Here is a 19117-nt window from a genome sequence, read left to right on the forward strand (position 1 = left end):
ACCAGAAAGTCAATTAATAAAATCAGCTTTTCCAAAGTTATTTTTTAAAAACAAAACATTGTCACAGACTGCAATTAAAAAAAAAAAAAAAAGACCAGGCATTTCCAAACACTACACGCACTTTCAAACAAAAGTCATATTAAGTTTTAGTATCAATTTAATGAACTCGGTAAAAGCAAGTGACCAATCAAAGGCTGAACATACCAGAGGTGGGACATTACACTCAGTCTGGTTGAAATAGAGAATCAAAACACTGTACAAGTAGTGGAGTGACTTACCAGATGCCTACCCCAGAAAATCATAGAATCATAGAATAGGTTGAGTTGGAAGGGACCTCTAAAGTTCATCTAGTCCAACCCCCCTGCCGTGGGCAGGGACAGCTTCAACTAGGTCAGGTTGCTCAGAGCCCCGTCCAACCTCACCTTGAATATTTCCAGGGATGGGGCATCCACCACCTCTCTGGGCAACCTGTTCCAGTGCTTCACCACCCTCAGCGTAAAAAATTTCTTCCTTATATCTAGTCTATATCTACCCCCCTCTAGTTTAAAGCCATTCCCCCTTGTCCTGGCGCAACAGGCCCTGCTAAAAAGTTTGCCGCCATCTTTTTTTATAAGCCTCCTCTAAGTACTGATAGGCTTCAATGAGGTCTCCCCGAAGCCTTCTCTTCTCTAGGCTGAACAACCCCAACTCTCTCAGCCTTTCTTCATAGGAGAGGTGTTCCATCCCCCTGATCATTTTTGTGGCCCTCTTCTGGACCCGCTCCAACAGGTCCGTGTCTTTCTTATGCTGAGGGCTATCATCTTTTAAAACAAATTATCTTTTACTGTTAATGAAGTAAAAAATAAAAATGCTTATGCACTTGAGAACAGAGTCCATCATAACAATAAATGCAATCCTTCCTACAATCCCATAGTAATCTACCCCTCAGTAATGCATGCTCTTCCTGGAAGGACAACGTAAGTCTGCAAGATCAAAACAACAGTCCTGAGAGTTATCCAAGTGCTGACTCCCAGAATGGAGAGACACAGAAAACACACCTAAAGCCTCCCCTCCCACCTCTACCACTCCTCTAAGTCAATCACAGGGGAGCAAAGATGAGGGGAGAGACAATCAAGAGCATCATGCTGCATGCTAGCGAAACAGCAAGGAAGATTTACAGCATCTTTTTGACCTCTCACACTTGAATTTGCATACAGCCAACGGAGAATGCTTGTGAGACTATTTATCAGCACATTATGGTGTTTGATTTGGTTTTTAAATAAGCAGGCTTCTCTAATATGCAAATTTCAAATAAGCATTTGAGTAATTTGTATCCAAACAATAAAGTGGCAGACTGTCAAAAAAAAAAACCCAACCAAAAAGCAGCATCATCAAAACATACCTACTGAGAGTTTTACCCTTATTTTAAAAGCAAGCTCCTGTTTCAAACACATTTTAATAAAGATATATGAATAATTTAACTCTAGTTTACCTGATACCTCAGGCCACTAAGAATATATTATGCAAGTCTGAAATACAGACCTGCCTTTCCAGGAGAAGCCCAGTCAGCCAAGCTAAGGGCCAGCTATGGGAAATTCCCATGGACGGTAAAGCTGACCAGGGAAACACCACCGTAAGCAAAACAGCCCCCGTAGTACCAGACTCTGCTGGACTGTATCCTGGGTAATTTAGTGCTTCTTCAGGCTGCCCAGTTGCGGCCTCATGGACGCTGCAGTCTCAGGCATGCTGACTACAGATGCAGGCCACCCTTCCGTCTCCAGTGCCAGGAGCGCCGGGCAGGCTGGCTGGACCTGAGGCTTTAGCTAACAGTCCGTAAGGAGCAGCTCAGGCCCCAAGAGCACGCATGTGGTATCTTTTAGGGGATTTTCTCTGTATTGCACTGGAACTCTCCTCAAAGAAGCTATTCTAAAAATAAAATACGGTCTTAAAACTGCCAAACATGGGCAAAACATTTCTCCTTACCATGTTCAGAGATGACAGTAAAATCCTTTTGGTTAATATCCCCCCCCCCAAGTCAGCTATAAGCCGACAGACAGCACAAAAACCGTTAGCCCCAGCAGTTATTCAGCTGGGAACACTGATGCTCTCAGCCACCAGCCCTGCAGTACGTACGTGCTCTGCTATACAGCCAAGTAATTCCAAATGACACGGCTCCTCCCATCCCCTTAAAACAAAACCGTAAACCCAAGCAGATTTGTCATGAAACACTCAATGTGAAAGAAGCACCTAAAGTCATGTCGTATGTACAGCTACCCATTTATATATTTATATATAATGCTACTCATTTATGGGACAATTACAACTTGTTTCGTTGTACTGAATGATGAAAATTATGTAGTTTACACAAACTTGGTAATTTGCTTTCATTTTCTGTGGAAGCTCTTGACTTATCCTAAAATTTATAGTGACTTTCAGGTTCACTAAATACCTAAAGGTTTATTAATCATGCGCCAAAAAGCATGAAAGGAGAAACCAGAGTTATTTAAGGAAAACGGTAAATACTTGTCACTGAATTTTATCATAATACAGATGTCTGACCCTTGTTAATCTGGAGAAAGTTGACTAGTCATAGAAATCTAGCTACATAGAAATTCCAGCTACTTTATTATCTTAAAGGGTGTAAAAATACATCTCTTCCCCTAACTTTTCCTTCTCCTAAGCTGCTGAAGAAAGTGGGAGATTTTTTGTTGAAATACAGTCATTTATATTACCAGCTGTTCAGCTGATTCAGTTATCCATCAGAGAGACACGACCAAATTCAGATTTAAAAACAGGACACAAAAAAGAATCACACATTCAAATCATTTTGCCTGAACAGCCATAATGAACATTCAGCTTTTAAAATGCAAAGGCCATTTCTATTGTAGAAACACAGAATTAGACACAGCAAATCAGTCCAGCTGTCTATCACGTCTGGTATTCTGCCTCCAAGCACTGCCTTGCTTCATAAGGAGGAATAAGAAACAGTCTTGTTGCAATTAGCTTATTGCACAATGCATTACAGAGAAGAAAAATTCTGATCTTGCACATAAAAAAATCACTTTCTTAGCATAAACAAAGATAAGTGTTATTTATTATCCTTCATGAGAGAACATTATAGTACTTTTGCAAACATACAGCATAATTCATTAAACATTTTAGCAGGTGTCACCCCCATTCTGGGGTTCCCATACCAGGAACATATACAGGTCTTATAGGTCCATAGGGCTATGAAGTCCATAGGTTTCTGAAACATTAGCAAAACCCTGGCACCTTGCCCATTCCAACATATAAGCTCTGTTTCTCAAAGCACTGGAAGACAGCAACCTGAGACAGACACCAAGTTTTCCCATACAGAAGATTCTTCCCTTCTCCCAGTCACAATGTGAACCTGTTACATTAACACTGAAAACATACACAGCATCCAAACAAATCCAAAGCAAAGAAGCATCTGCTCAAGTACTGGAAGAGATGGTATCCAGCTGATGACTGAAACCAAGAGGTAAGTTACCACTATCAGTTTCTTTCCTCATCAAAGCATTACATTCAACTGCACTCAGCTACAATTGATAATGCTTTGAAGTGTCTAGTGGCTAGTGATAAGCCAGATAGAATTCACTTAACAGATCATCTTTGGGTGGAGAGGGAGGTTGGCACGGGCTTCTTAACATTATTCTTCCAGCAAATAATTATTTTCAGTAGAACCAAAACAACTTAGAGCAGCTGCTTCTGTAACCTTTCCCTAAGTGTGCATAAGATGCCACAAACTCTCTAAAATGAAATTACCTTACCCTCTACAAACATCTGCCTTTCTAAGTGACTGTAATAGGACAATTTACCCAATCCTTCACAGTGTTTTGTTTCATTCTATTTTCATTTACATGCAAGTATTTCTTTTACTTGCCTTCAAATTACTTGTCATTCTCACATTCTCTCCCATCTCTCTTCTGTCATGTCTCCAGTTTATGTCGTATTTGTTTTCATGCAACAGCCTACTTCACGCTACTCCACAAAGCACTCCTTCAGGACATACTTTACTAAAGCATTTCAACCCTACTGCTGCAAGAACATCACCGTGTGTTTCTGCCATTACTAGGCTATGGTATGTAATCTAGATGCAAAGATCCTATTTGGGCTATTTCATCCTACAGTACGGGAGGAAAGATGTGCCAATTGGGACACCAAAAGCTACGTGGTCCCTATTAGTGAAGTGCTACAAGCAAGCTCTGCCTCTCTAGACTAATCGGTTCAAGTCCAACACCAGGAGGGCAGCACCTAAACTTGTTCCCAGTTCTCAAGCTGGCTCAGGCATTGCTGCAACATGCTCCACTCTGCAATGTGGACACTACCAACGCTTCTTCCCTAGAAGTATTCACTGGTCCCAACCTCTATTCTATTTATGCCTGTAGAATAACACTTGACAAGAGAACAAAATACCCCTCCAAGTGTATGTGGTTGGGGAGAGGAAAACTAGCATTCTTGGTGGGTTTTTCTCCCCCCCCCCCCCTTTTTTTCTTTTCTCCTTTTTTTTTTCCAAAGCTAAAATGCCCCACAGGATGGGAACAGCAGATACTCTACTCTTTCACTACACTCTGGCCTTTTCCTACACTTTTTTTTGGGGGGGTGGGGTGAAGGGTGGGGGGTGGTGGTGGTGGGGGGTGTTTAACATCCAACCAGAAGAACCACTAACACTGCAATTTGCACTGGGCCTGATACTAACATACCTGTCAAGAAAGCGTAACAGAAGAGAATAACACACACTCAAAAGGAAAAAAAAAACACCACAAACATTTTCCATCTCAACTAAATTTATTTCTCCAAAATTTACAGAGTCATTGTCCGGCCTAAGAAAACTAAATGCTGTGCTTTGCTCAATAATTACTGTCAGTATCTTTCCTATAAACATTCATAGCTCACCTCATACACGTATTAGCATTCTGTGCTAACACTAATCATTCTGGTATAGCTAAGCAAACAAGTTACAACATAGTAAACACAGGCACAGCTTTGTGATGTTTTAGCTACTCTGAGATACCTTATCACGTAACATGCTCTGCTTGTGCAATATATGTAACAGTTTCCTTTTCTTCTAAAATCTTTAAGGAAGCAATGTGGGTAAAGGCAGTTCCCATTACTAACCAGCACATCAGATCTGAGCATTCATTTCCTTCATGGCAACTCTTTCATACAGCCAGTTATCCTGAATTTCCTCTCAGGAAAGACCACTACTGCTACATCATAATCTCAGATTATCCCGTATTTTTCAGCTTCTCTTTCTAGCTCTTTCTTCCTTTCCTTGAATATCTAACTTCAGAGCAACTGTACAAGCTAGTATTGCAAACAGTTATCTGACATTAGAGAATATTTTAATTTAGAACAAAAATCCATTGATCTAAACATCTAGTGTCTATGGATTTTGTGAGAATTAAAACACAAATACATAAAGAACTTCTTTCCTTTCTTCCGTTACCCAGTTTGCCGACATCAGATTACAGCAGACTGAAGGCATTTATTTAATCAAACCCACCATTTCCCAGGAGCTCTCCAAATAACACATCATCAAAAATGGTAACACCCAGCGTTGCCCATACAGAATTTCTAACTAGTTGCAGTATTTTCAGCCACATTCGAGAAGAAAGAAGGGTGGAGTCATACTGTCAATGCCAGAACATTTTACAGAGTATTTTGAAAACCAATTAGATGTCCAGGATTAATATTTTGTTCACAAAGAGACCTTAATCAAGAGCAAGTATTTCAACAATCCTATCCTGATCTTTTTTAAAAGAATTCATTATAACACTGACAGAAAACATTCTGAATTTGAGCTTGCAAGACAGCAAGTTCTACTAGTGCATTTTAAAATACATCGGGGAAAAAAAAAAAGCACTTTTATGTTTTAACCTCATGCTCAAAGCATAAAGGCTCTTAAAACATTTCTGAATTAGGAAAATCTTAAAGTGATGTATATATAGTTGCCAGGAAGTCAAGAAAAATGGACAGTGAAAGACTATCAACTCAAAAAATGTCAACCAGTCTATAACGAAGACTAGCAAAAATGAGCAGGGGCACAGGAGTGCAACAGAGATTGTCAACCCATACATATAGCCTAGATGAAACTTCTCATAAACACACACCAGAGCCATTCATGTAACTCCAGAGCTTTGTGGTAAACGGCACTATGTTCCTGTTTCAACAAGGACAGCAGAACAAAGGAAGTCCAACCTCAGGACGCAGTGGCAATGCGCTTTGATACAGAAGGGAGGAGAATTATAGAAAAGCCCTCTCTATCACCTTCAACAATACCCACAAAGCAGAGATCAGTTGAGAATAGAAATGTTCGTAACAAATTTCATGGAAACAACCAAGAAAAGGGGAAAAAAAACCCAAAAGAGCAGCAAAATGAGAACAATGGACTTCAAGTAAGAAGAATTCAGTAAACTTAAAAATATGGGTAAAAAAAAAGATTCCCACTAGTGACAGTGTAAAGGAAAAAGGCTCGTAAGACCGACAAGTCCTTTAAAAGTCAGGGGCATCTCAAAGGAAGAACAGGAGAAGTAGATGCAAATTGACATAATCAAATAGCACATACTACAGTGACCTCAAACACACAAAAAGAAGCAAAAGTAACTAGAAAAAGTCAGGCCACCAGTTGAAATACAACTAACATGGACATAAGGGTAGTAGCAACAAATATTCCATAGCATACATACATCAGGAGGGAAAGCTGATCTGCAACTCAGTAGGGAAGAAGAGTTATTAACAGACATCAAGAAGCTCTTAATATGTCATGCTTCCTTCTACCACCCGCCCATCCTCATTATAAAAAGGTCAACTTCAGACAATTCAAACACATACCTACACAGGCATAAAAGCAGGTTAAAACTAGTATTTTGATAAATTAAACAGTACCTGCTATGCTGATTTGGCAGTAAGAGAACTAGCTACATCCATGTTTGAAACCGCAGAGGACAAGTGAAGTTCCATAAAGTACTGGAAAAGGCCAAACACAGTAATTGTCTTTAAAAAGAAGGAGGAGAACAGAGAAAGCTAGAGACCTGCGGGTCAGTCATTTTAACTTTGTAATAGTCAGTAAATGCACAGAAAACAAAAGCAATGAACTCAACTTCCTGAGAAAGAGAAAAGTGCAGGCACATATTCCCTTCCATAGAAGCAACTGAGCATATGAGAGTGCGCTCCAAGAATGCAAGAAGTCTCGCAGAAGCCAGAAGGAGCAAACCCTTGTAGCACAGGGAACATACCTATACAGCAGAGGGAAAAGAATAGCTTAGCAGAAAACTTTTCTGATGTTGAGAAGTGAAAGTTAAACCAGGGACTGGAAGCAGTTCATCTCAGCCCCCAGGAATCAGACAGGGTTGCAAGGACTGGCAAGAATCAAATTGCACTTGGTACTAACCTTGGCCCCACAGCTTGTTGGCTTGCCTATTTAGGCAAGTTACTTCACCCAAGTGGAGTATTCTTAAAAAAACAAGAACAACCTTAATTTCAGTTGCCGGCAACTTTTGGTTCTCTTATGTTCACTGTTAAAAGCTACTCCCATTCTGGAGCCTAACTGCTGACCCAGGTTCCAGTTTCAGGAGTCAAAAGAGATCAAAACTGATGAAATCCAAACAAGACCTCTGCAGCCATGTGTTAAATGAATAACGATGGGACAAGATAGTCATCATGGCTGAAAGAGACCGCTGTAACACTACAGACAAGAAAAAAAACAGGCTTCAGGAATTGTTTTTCAGGATAAGCTACGTCTGAGAGATCTCTGAAGAACATTAAAGCTAAGTCTTACATCATGACTATGCTTAAGAGGATCTAGTTGAAAATGACAACGAAGTTACAGATCTAAGACTCTAGCATTCTGCAAAAATGGACTGTAGATAGCAAATCAAGGAAGAAAATAAGGAGCAAGCAACTGGAGGAGAAAGAATAAGTTTAAAAATGGAGTTTTACCCTCACAACTTCAGTTTGCAATCATGCATCTGTATGGCTGCCTAAAAAAAAAAGTCATGCCAATGATTTTAGCATGGCCAAAAAGATGTGTGTTTTCACTGGAGCTGTGACAAGGGAAAGAGTGGTAAAGGTTCTCAGAATCCCTGTGTAGTTTTATCCTACTAGGTTTATCCCCAGTCTCTGAAAGCAAGCAGAGACAGTAAAGAGAGAGACAGACAGAGAGAAGATGTCACCCATGTCAAGGTCCCAGTGGATTAAAAGGCAATGTTAGTTCTGATAGTCAGTCATGAAGATGACATTTACAGAGGGCACTTTCACTGTATGAAGTTCAAAATAAAACCTCAGTGGAAGAGTGAAGCCTGTGTAAAGAAAAGTTGAAGGCACATGAACAATAAAGAAAAATCACAAACACATTGTCTTTCAAAAACTGTCTCTAACTTTTAGTACATTTCAGTAGAATCGGGCATTTTTCCTGCGTTTGTTTGCTTCTAAGTAATGGGACATGTTTAGAGATTTTTTTGGTGTAGTTGGTTGTTGGTTTTGGGGGGTTTGTTTCGGTTTGGTTTTTCGTTGTTTTTAGAGATTTGCAGGAAATCTCTCACTATTTAAACCCAAAGCACCAATTCAAAGTATGTCAGCATCAGAGCCAAAATCCAGCATTCTAGGAATTCAGACCGAGGAAGTCAGAGCAGACTGTGACACAGACAGACAAGCAAACAGAATGGGGGAGTTTTCTGCCTGCTCACTGTTAATTCAGAAGTCCCAGACCACTCTATATAGCAAACTGGGGTGAGGGAGTATGAGTTCCTGAGCATTAATGATGACTGTGAATGAAGTTCAGTAAATACAGTCAAGCTTAAACAAAAAGCATTACACTTTTTTAATGAATCAACCAACTATCAACCTCTACCCAAAGCAAGAATTTGCACAAATATGCTCTACTTCAAAACTCACCATTTGATTTTATTTCTCGTACGTAGTTACTTGGAAACCACCCTGTTTTGCCATTTAGAGTTCCTTCCCACCAGCCTCCTTCTTCCACTCTTGTAACATGAATAATATCTCCTTTTGAAAAAGAAAGTTCATCTTCATTTGTCTGTTGAAAATTAAATTTTGCTCTCACCACCAACTGATGGTTGCTGTTATCTGTCATGTCCTAGTAAGTGAGAATACAAAGAACAAAAAGATCACTTTAGAGATTTAAACGATTATTCCATGAAAAAACAGAAGTATCCATGAAATGGAAATAGCCTCTCCTCCACACACAACACTCCCCACACGTTTTTACTCTAAGCATTTGTAAGGGATGATTTGCCATTTCCAGTGTTTCGGTCATTTTTAATCTATGGATTTGTACCAGTCCAGGGAGCGTACCGTCTTATTACAGCCCCTTCAAATCAGAAAGGGGTGACAGAGCTAAAATGAGAATCATTCTTACTCCCTCAAAAAACCCCCAAATTCTATTTTCTATATATAGTATAAATTGGAACTGCCCTTGGCAACTGCAAAGAAACAACAGCTTTACATTAGAGAGGTTTTTTTCTAAAACTTTCCAGGCTGGGAGGAGAGTGGAACGGAGTTTGGTTTAATTTAATTCTGGATATAAATAAAGAGTTTGCAGCTTAAAACTCCCCCCCCCCCGTAACAGATCAGGTTGGCAGGTTCCACACCTGAATGTGCAAGTCTCCATGGCCTGCCAATAGAGAAGGACAGTGTTTTTCCACAAAACCTATGAAACAGTTATGCAATTTACCTTGAGTAAGTACTCACAAATCATTTGCCTCAAGTTTAGCAAAGCGGCAAGTCTGCAGCATGTCAGACTTGCAGCTGTCCATATATATATGCTCATCCCCTATCACAGATGTGCAGGCAGATTATTGCTCTATTTTAACAACTCCATGTTAATAGCTGCTACTTAGAAGTCTTTCAAATTAATGATGTTTGAATTCAGCATTTTGTTCTTGGATGTCAATTTTGAATATCTCCATCATTTAAGCATTTCATGAGAGTTAGGACAAACTTTTATGCTAAAAAAGCTAAATAATTGGACAGCTTTAAATAATCTAAATACAATCCCTTGCCCTGGAACTAAGAGAACAGGACTATACATCATGTCTGTCTCTATCATAAGTAAGGATCAAAACCTGCATTACTAAAAAAAGTAACTTAGTGAGAAAATGACTGTGTAAGCAATCCTAGTCAGCTATCCAGGTAGCAGAATTTCACCTACGTGTTGTCTATATAGTTGAGATGATTAAAAGATGTACTGCGTAATGTCGCTGGGATCATATAACATGTCAGCCTAAGTCATATCCACAGCAATCATGTAACTGTATCATAACTCAATTTAACAATCAGACTTTTAGTGGCTGAGAAACTGTAGGAAAATGGAGGCAAACAACTTTGAAAACATGCAAAAAACCCCAAGATTCTGCAGGTCACAATGTTTGACAATTAGACTGGCACATTTTCAAACAAGAGCCTCTGCCTTAGTCCTCTGCTTGTACATCATGTGCTTTCATCCGCTATGACTGCTCAACAAGAGAAAAGGTTTTGCCTTAGTAAACGGTAAAAAGCCACAAAATAAGCAGCAACATTGCACAGTGGCATCAACCACAGTCTCTTTACTCTGCCAGGATGGCTCTCCAGTAGAGGAAACTGAGTACAAATTTGGTGAGAACAGTTCCAAACTGATCACCTACAGCAGCAAAACCAAACTAAGAATTTCCCAGGTTTGGCCACTAGCTCTCTTTCCCTCCTTTCTGCACTTCTCTGCCCTTCTGCAACTTTCTGCAGAGCTGCTCAGATCACCAAAGTGATAGAAATACTTAAAACTCCGATTACTTCAGTAATCCAGCTAACAGCTAGTCTCACAAACAGCTGCATCAGCAAAACTGAGTGGGTGGTGAACAGCGGAGTGGGAGCTGAAATTAGTGGCCTAGGGCAAGAACTTGCAAGGGCTCTGCTACCAGAGAACACACATCTAACCACACCTAAGAAACCTTAAGCAGAGCACTGTGTTTAAAGTTTCACACAGCAATCACCACTTAGTTCAAAACAGACTCCTTCAAGCATAGAAAAAGCAGTTTACAGTAAGGATCTGAACCCTCCTTGCAAACCTTTTAGTCACTAAAAGCACCTTTCATCACAGTTAGTTTCAATACAGTACTCCATCCTGATTTCAGCTGTACTGTAAAACAACTGCCCGTACCACTTATTTACCTGAAGCTAGTTGAAGGATTCATCTTGAAACATAACAGAAAACAGGAATAACTACTAATACTGCCAACATTAAAAGTACCACCTTTGCTGAGGTTTGAATATCCTTCAATCATCATCCCTAAACCCAAAGACATGGAGAAAATGAGATTTTTGCCTTTGAAAAAGCAAGTCCTTATACTGAAAAGTAAGAAATAAATCCAATAAGATACCACTCCATGTTGTCTGCATATGCAGTAAGTGAGGAAAAAGAATAATTAGAAGTTCACAGAAAGCTGCATGTATTTTGGAACATTGTAAGAAAAGCTGCAAAAATAGGATGTCACAGGCTTGAAATACAGAGGCGAAAGAGAGGGAACACAGTTTCTTTGCTACGCTATTGTTTACTTATAAATCTTGTCAAAAGAAAAGAGAAAAAAATCACACCACAGCATGTTTCATTTCTTCTAGAACTTACCAAACTCCGATATTGTCCCTGAAAGAGTTTTGAAGTTCTACTGTGTAAAGACTGGGATCCCAGAGAATCAAAAGATTTTATCCGATGAGATGAGGGACGTGCGCATACAGAGTCACTGCCCAGCCCTATGTCTGTAGGAGAGGGAAAAAAAAAGTAAATGTTAGAATTTGAGAAATCTGCGTATCACTTCTGCTTACTTCTGTAAAACTCACTTGCTTTAAGCAGATTCGATGTATCTGTAGTTGCTCAATAATTCAAGATTAAAAAAAATTATAGTAATAAATGATCTGAAATCCTGAGACACTGGCAGTTTCTTCCCCACACAGACAGGAAAACAACTTGAGCTGTTTAGGAAGAGGAGGGTTAGGGTTGTATTTCTCCATTCCTACTCACTACCAGTCTATTTAAAGGTAATTAACCAGCATCATTTTAGCTAGTGGCCAAGAATTTTGAATGTATAAAACTTGCTTGAAGTAGAGCCAGCCACATCTGTTTCCTAGCTCTTCCCCACCACCACCACCATCTCCTTCTCAATTAAAACATTCCTTCCACTGTCTTTTTTCCTATGTTCCTTTGTCTCATCCCTTTTTTGCCAACTAAGCTATTTCTTCTTTGGAGGCAGAGGGAGGGATAGGAGGAGTAGAAAGGAAGAAAGCTGCTTGCTCAAGAAAACAACACTGCCCCAAAACCTCTCCCTTCTTTCATTTTTCTCTGCTCTGAGAAGCACACCCATTTGCAAGATGTTCATCTGAGGGGCAGCATTACACGCTGTCAGGGTGCCACCGGGGTCCTTGTGGGCTGGGAGGCAATGAGGGGGTGGCAGGGCAGGGCTCATCCCACCACCCCAGCCAGGAGCAGGGAAGCTGGACACTGGGGCAGCCCCAGCCCCGGACATCGGACACCTCCCTGGGAATAGGGTGTCAGCCCACCTACGGTGGGGTGTCCTCATGCGGATTAGCAGGCCACAGCCAGACAGGGGCCGGGCTGCACCGAAAGCGGCTCCTAAGGGCCAGGGTCAGTGCTGGCCATGGTCTCCCGCAGCGCTGCTGAGAGCCTCTCCCAGCGTTACGGTGGGACACAGGTTGCTCCTGGCTGCACCAGCTCCCCCAGCCCTCACAGCCAAACCCCCAGGAGGGGGATGGTCCCAGGGCCCTTGCACAGGTAACATGTTACAGCAGACAAACATTGCTCCTTTGCATGAGTATGCAAGTCATTCCTTCTCCTCATGTTTTCCCACATACAAGGAAATCATTCAGCGAGCATCTGAGCTTCAAGAAGCCCCAAAAGCAATGCACTATTTTCTGTCCCAAACTTAAGATGTTTTCACTAGACTACACAAGCACCCCAACTGCTCTCCTGGTTTTTATGTCAGTTACTCTCTTTCCTAGTAGTTTGCTTTGCCTCCAACGCTCTACCTCCATCAGAGGTACACGCACACAACTACAGTCTCTCAGTTACTTTCAGACTAAAGCAGACAACAATTACGCAATCCTACTTATTTTTGGTCAAAGGGAAATACACACGTAGGTGCAGTTCCATGAGGAGACTGGTGAACAAAGCATATCTACAGTTCCACATCAAACCTGAAGGGAGAATTCGATTCATCTTAACTGAAAAGCCTTTCAACTTCAGCACGGCATCTAACAGCAGCCGAGATGCAGGAAGAGGGAAAGGGTTTTAGATGGACAATGAGCACAGAAGAAAAGTGTTGACAAAGGATGCTCCAAGTCTGCAGTGACTGAGCAGAGAACACCTTCCTCAGGTGCATCTTTTTAAACAGTCTTTGTCATCCTTCAAAAATCATTATCCTTCAAAAAAACTACAAATATACACACCCTAGTCATCAAGTAGTGCAATATTAGAATTATTCATATTAAGTTGCGTATTTTGTATCGATAGTATCATTACACATTCAAATCATAAAAGACCTCACACTTTGCGAGCCTGCTTTCCTAAAAGCATTTGAAGGCATTTGTATAAATACAAACACTAGCGATTATAGTCCATTACAGAAAGAACTTACATCTTTGTTTTCACCGACTGCTGGGAGAGAAATGAGAATAGATCGTAGCCTTCATTTGTAAATCGTAACTTTATGGCTAATTCTAATGCTCCCAAAAACTTTAAAGTTGCCATAACCATCAGTAACTAAGAGCACTTCAGGGATGTAAGTAACCTGAAGCATCTCCATGTCCAGTTTGCTAAGTTTCCTATCTGCAGTCAAGTCGAAGGACAGACAGACTACCAAATCCAGCATTATACCTTGACACAGTTCACCTAGGAAAACAGGATCAGGCTGACTCATGGCAGTGTGTTCCAGCCTCTGGGCAACGCTAAAACACACAACCTAGAAATTGTTTAAGTGTGGCCTGATTCCCAAAATTTTCTATTTCACAACAGCAGATCTAATACACTAACACAAGAGCACCTTTTGAGGCTTGAATTAGAAACTGCGTGTGTCTGAGCTGAAGAGAAGGAAAATTATTACAAACAAACCACACGCAAATTGCAAGTATTTTTACCAATAATATCTGAACACTTTTAAATTAATTTGAACTTTTGATAGACTTAAAAGGCTTGCAGGCCCCATGTATCCATTAAAGTTTCCATTAAAATACCAAATAAACATGTTCAATGAATTTCTCAATGGGACTATTGTCAGAAAAGAATTCAACTCTGCTGCTAAAAACTCAAGAATCTTGACTGGCAACACAATGTGCACGTTTGACAAATACTAATTTGGTAGATTTCACAGAAGCTTCACACTTTATCCATCCATCCATCCAAAGACTTCCAGGGTTTGTAACACCCTTTCTTCTTTTCCACCATTATCTCAGCTTCCCTATACCAGTTCCTCTCCCCTTATCTGTCTACAAACAGCAACTAGTACCTTGATCCTACCCCTCCTGAACTTAAAGAATTTGATGGAGCGTGAGCATGTGTATACCTGAAATTCTTGCAGACCCAGATGTGGATCTGAAAGCCACCTTCCAGTACTACAGTAGGGAGACAGAGTTTAAAATGCTTTCTACACAGTCACCCAATTAAAGAAAATTGTTTGGAAGAACAGTTGGTCAGGAAGATTCATGTAGCTCTGCTTGCTCCTAGGAATGAGGCAACACCACAGTTCGCATGTGGTTTTGATTTTTGGTTTCTATACCACCATGCCCTCCCATGAAAGGGATCAGCCTATGTCCTTTCCAAGGCCAGCTGCAATTGTGGCTTTTTGATGTGGGTATTAATCTATTGATGTCTGGACCAAACAGCCGCACTTTTCCTCCCCTTTAAAGACAGCTATGGTCAGTGTACGGCAGCTTTAAAGATGTACTGAAATGGTTTACATTTGCACTTGCAGTTAAGATGAAAGGCAGTATCTTCAACTAGTGTAAGTAGCTTCAAAGTTGTCAATGGTATTACTCCATGCCCATTCATTAGAACTAAGAATTTGGTTGTAAAACTCACTCCTAAGGGGTGTTTTCTGATGCAAGGAGAAAAAAAAGCCACAAAAAAATCCCTGTTGTAACGGACCAGAGGAGTATTATAAAAGCGACAAGATACTTACTATTATTAAACAAAATAACACTGACCAACCACTGACTTTTCTATTATCTTCCTTTTCCTCCCCACATAAAAACTGACAAGCATGGTCCATTTTTAAATAATACCTCTCTCTCACCAGACTCTAACCTGATAACCATTACTGGAACTTGCTGCTGACAATGTAAAACCCCAGCACAGAGCAGCAAAAAGGGCCACCAATGTTAGCATTTCTTGACTGTCCTGGGGTCCAGCTGACATCGTTTAGTACAGCCTCACCTGACAACAAAGCATGGACACCTCTCACCTGTGTGCTATTTCTACAGCTCTCTCTTCCTCCCAAAGAACTTGAGGTAGGAGGTTTGTAACTTCTAGTTGCTACCTCAATGAAACATACATGGATAAAGGGATCAGAGATGTTGCCTATCCTTTTGTTACTGTCAAGAAAGGACAGTGCTGGGGAATGGGGGGACAACATGACAAGAACATTTGCAGAAGTGTTCAAACACAGGAATGACAGAGTGGGCCAAAAGTCAACCTTTAGTATTTCAAACTGAAAAAAGGAAAAAAAAAAAAAGATGGGGCTTTTTTCTAAGAATTCTTGCCAGCTAAAAGGCTCAGCCTTAGCTCCACTGCAAAGCTTCCTTCTGCAGAAGAGGAGATGAGAGAATCCAGAGAGACCACTGCCAAAGTCGTAACAACAAACTGCAACAAAGAAACTCTTCTAAAACACTGCACATGTTCATTTTATCGTGAGTACAGCAACAGGTATAAATATACATTGACATAAGTTGAAGGTAAGGTAAACAAGCACCAGGACAGAGTAGAGTCTACTTACCTGCAGTCACCTTATTTAAAGCCACGAGAGAGCTGAGAACTTTGCTGAAATTCTGTCCCTGATACAGGTCATTTGCATCAAAAGTCTGAAAACAAAAGAACTTACAATAAGTCATAGAAACAAGCCTTTAAACTAAGCATGTCTATGCTATCACGCAAACCACGACTGTAGAAGCTATTGTCTGATCAAGGTGTCAGTCTTTCAGTGGCTGTCATGGACCAGTAAAACTGTGGGGATTTTTTTCCCTTTAAAAAAAAAAAACACAACTCATTTTTAAACAGAAAAAGAATATAGAAATGGCTGCATTTGAGGAAAAAAATGAAGAACAGAAGCTAAAAATACCAAGTGTCATTTAAATTACAGGAAAGTTGAATAAAATGTATTATCAGAAGAGAAAAGCTTTCCTCAGACAGTTTGGCCAAAAAAGTTACTGGGTACCATTACTCTTGGCATACTCTTCTTTTTCTGTAGCAGCTCACAGGCACAGTACCTGACTGTTCATAAAATATTTTTAAAATTACTACAAATACTTTAAAAAGTACTACAACAACGTACACGCTATCTCTTTATTCTACAAGACACAGAGGAAGGCAGCATTCCTGAAAATTAATGAATTTTACGAAGAGTGAATTTGCTGGATAGGTTAGATGGAGAATGAGGTTTGGGAAAGGGAGGGATGAAAGCTGGGGGTTATTTTATTTTTTAACTGCAGGAGAGAGATCCAAATCTCAAACTACCTTGTAGAAAACACTCCAGTGACTTTCAAGCGCTGAGTGATGACATTAAACATCTGGATTTTCAGGGAGAAAAGAGGAGATTTAAAAAAAAGAGACCCATAATAATTGCCTGAGGTAATGGAAACACTCATCCAATCCACTCATCTCATGAAAATAGCTCTCCCAATGTTCTGCACAGGTTGAAAGGAGTCACAGTATTCCCTTGTGCAAGACTAGAAAGAGGACAATAAAAGACAGCTATTACAGTTGTTCCAACTGATTTAAGAAACAGAAAGAGATTCAGTTTCCCGCAGTGTAGCTGCTTTTATCTAAAAAGTCAACAAAACCCTGTTTATTTTCCTGATAACAGACCCATCCCACAGGCACTATCAGAAAGTCTGTACCCCAGAAAGCAGCCTTCAGAGGCAGGAGAGGGAAAACTGTATTCCCAGGGAAGAAGACCGGAAGGGACAAAGGAAGGCCGGGAAGAGAAACAGGGAGGCTGATTAAACCCCAGAGAAGTGAAAATTTTCATGAAAGCTACCTAAAGTAACCACAGAAGGGACTGCCAGACCACTTGTGACTAGTTATGTGATCTACTAACAAAAAGGTAGAGCAGATTTGGGAAACATTTAATGACAGTATTATTCAGTAAGAAAAAAAAAATCTCCCGAAGCACAGTATGAGGTACTTGCGTATGTTAACAGGCACATTTTTTCCCCCTCAGACCGAGGATCATCTCTGGTCCCAGTGAGCAGCAGTTCTACCTCGGCTGTACAGGTGCTGACATTTCTCAAACTCGGGTAGTATGTATACAGCTCAGAAGAGCAATGCCACAAAAAAGACGCAAAAATCAAGCAGAGGTGAACACTAATACACTCCAAGCAGTTATCAATCATAAAATAAATCAAATAACTATTTCACCAAGTTTCACTGGACTACAGAAAATCTAAACACTACTCATTTATTTGAAGCTGTAAGGAGGGACCAGGGAATTGCCTAGATGTGAATTTTGTAGGGTTTTTCTGAAAACATGAGGAAGTATTATTGTGCACATAGTTTTTAAAAAGACACTAAGCAAATAAGAAATTATCTTATTTTGCACAAAGAGACTAAAGATATGTTAAGTTTTATTAATAGCAAAATTTATAATAGAGATGAGAAAAGATAGCAATAAGGTGACAGCAGAATACATAAAAGCAAAACCAGACTGGAGATAGCATAAACACTGCTCAAATTGGGGCGGGGGGGGAAGCTGTTATGGAACAAGAAAGCATCAGGAGTGTAAAATTTTCACTGTTAGCGATATGCTTATTGTGGTAGCTTTTAAACAAGCAAACGATAAGTATGAACAGAATCACAAAATAATGGCTCTGATCCCAAAAAAGGAAATAAAAGAGACACTTGTGCAGACACCAGAACTGGATCAGAAAGGTACTACAGGGGAGAGAGAGAACTATTAAAAAAAAGGAGCGTTTAAGAAAAAGGTTAGAAACTATAACTTAAACTTACAAAAAAAAAATCCTAAATCCATTTCAAGCTCACCTTCATTCTGGATTCTGCTAGAGCCAAGAGCTCTCCAAAGTCAGGCTAACTGGAGAACAACAGGATGCGAGGAAGCCTCGTTTCCTGCTATGCTGAGACTATAGGGGATACCAAGAATGATTTGATTGGATCATCCCAACACGTACAGTGCCATAAAAAAGCCTGTATCCAGGACACGCATCCAGTCTGCTGCTTCACAGGAAACAACACAATGGGAGGATACGAGAAACGTTTGCTTCCTTGCGATTTTACATAAAGCAGTTCTGACAGGAAGCCACCCTCAGCACGCTCATGGCCTATATGTTCATTATAGCATTTGATAGAGGGGGAGGGGGACATGACACCCTCCAGACAGATTTTCTCCTAACTTAACAAAAATTTAAGAATAAACTAACCTGAGAGATAAGTGTGGAAAAAAGCTTAGGTGCTCTAAAGTTTTGAGGCTAATTCGTTATGAACTCAACTACTTGATTATAAAAACCTTGTTTCAAAAAACCAAACCAAAAAAACCCACCCACAAAACAAACCCACACAACAACAAAAAAAGCCACTCGCACCCTTCTTCTATCTTAGTGGAGGTTTGCTCATTTCACAATACATTTGAAAACTCTCTGACGTAAGTAAAAGCATTGAGACACTTTAAGAGGGGCTTCCATGGGACTGCCAGAGAAAACAATCTGGTCCAGGTTTCAAGAGAAGTCCAACTTGTATGTGGACTACCATCTTCATTCTGGTATTTACAGACAGGTCAGATGTGAGAACTGACTCTTTGATGCAAGAAAGAGTCATTCAGTAACTTCCCTATCCAATGTCACTGGATGACAAACATCCCCCCCCCCATACAACGCCCCCAATTCCGCGACT

General features: G+C 40.3%; 1 protein-coding gene across 4 annotated transcripts in view; it reads right to left on the reverse strand.

Moving 5' to 3' along the window:
• ARHGEF7 (Rho guanine nucleotide exchange factor 7) overlaps window positions 1–19117 on the reverse strand; it is a 129066-nt gene that overhangs the window by 61636 nt on the left and 48313 nt on the right. For all 4 annotated transcript variants that reach the window (XM_076360892.1, XM_076360895.1, XM_076360912.1 and 1 more), the window contains 3 exons: window positions 15993–16077; window positions 11618–11748; window positions 8896–9097 (listed from right to left, as the gene is read on the reverse strand). In XM_076360892.1, the coding sequence (XP_076217007.1) occupies window positions 8896–9097; window positions 11618–11748; window positions 15993–16077 (418 nt within the window). The remainder of the gene's footprint in view (window positions 1–8895; window positions 9098–11617; window positions 11749–15992; window positions 16078–19117) is intronic.

The sequence above is a fragment of the Aptenodytes patagonicus genome, chromosome 1 (genome assembly GCF_965638725.1).
Source record: "Aptenodytes patagonicus chromosome 1, bAptPat1.pri.cur, whole genome shotgun sequence".
In the NCBI taxonomy this organism is placed as follows: Eukaryota; Metazoa; Chordata; class Aves; order Sphenisciformes; family Spheniscidae; genus Aptenodytes; species Aptenodytes patagonicus.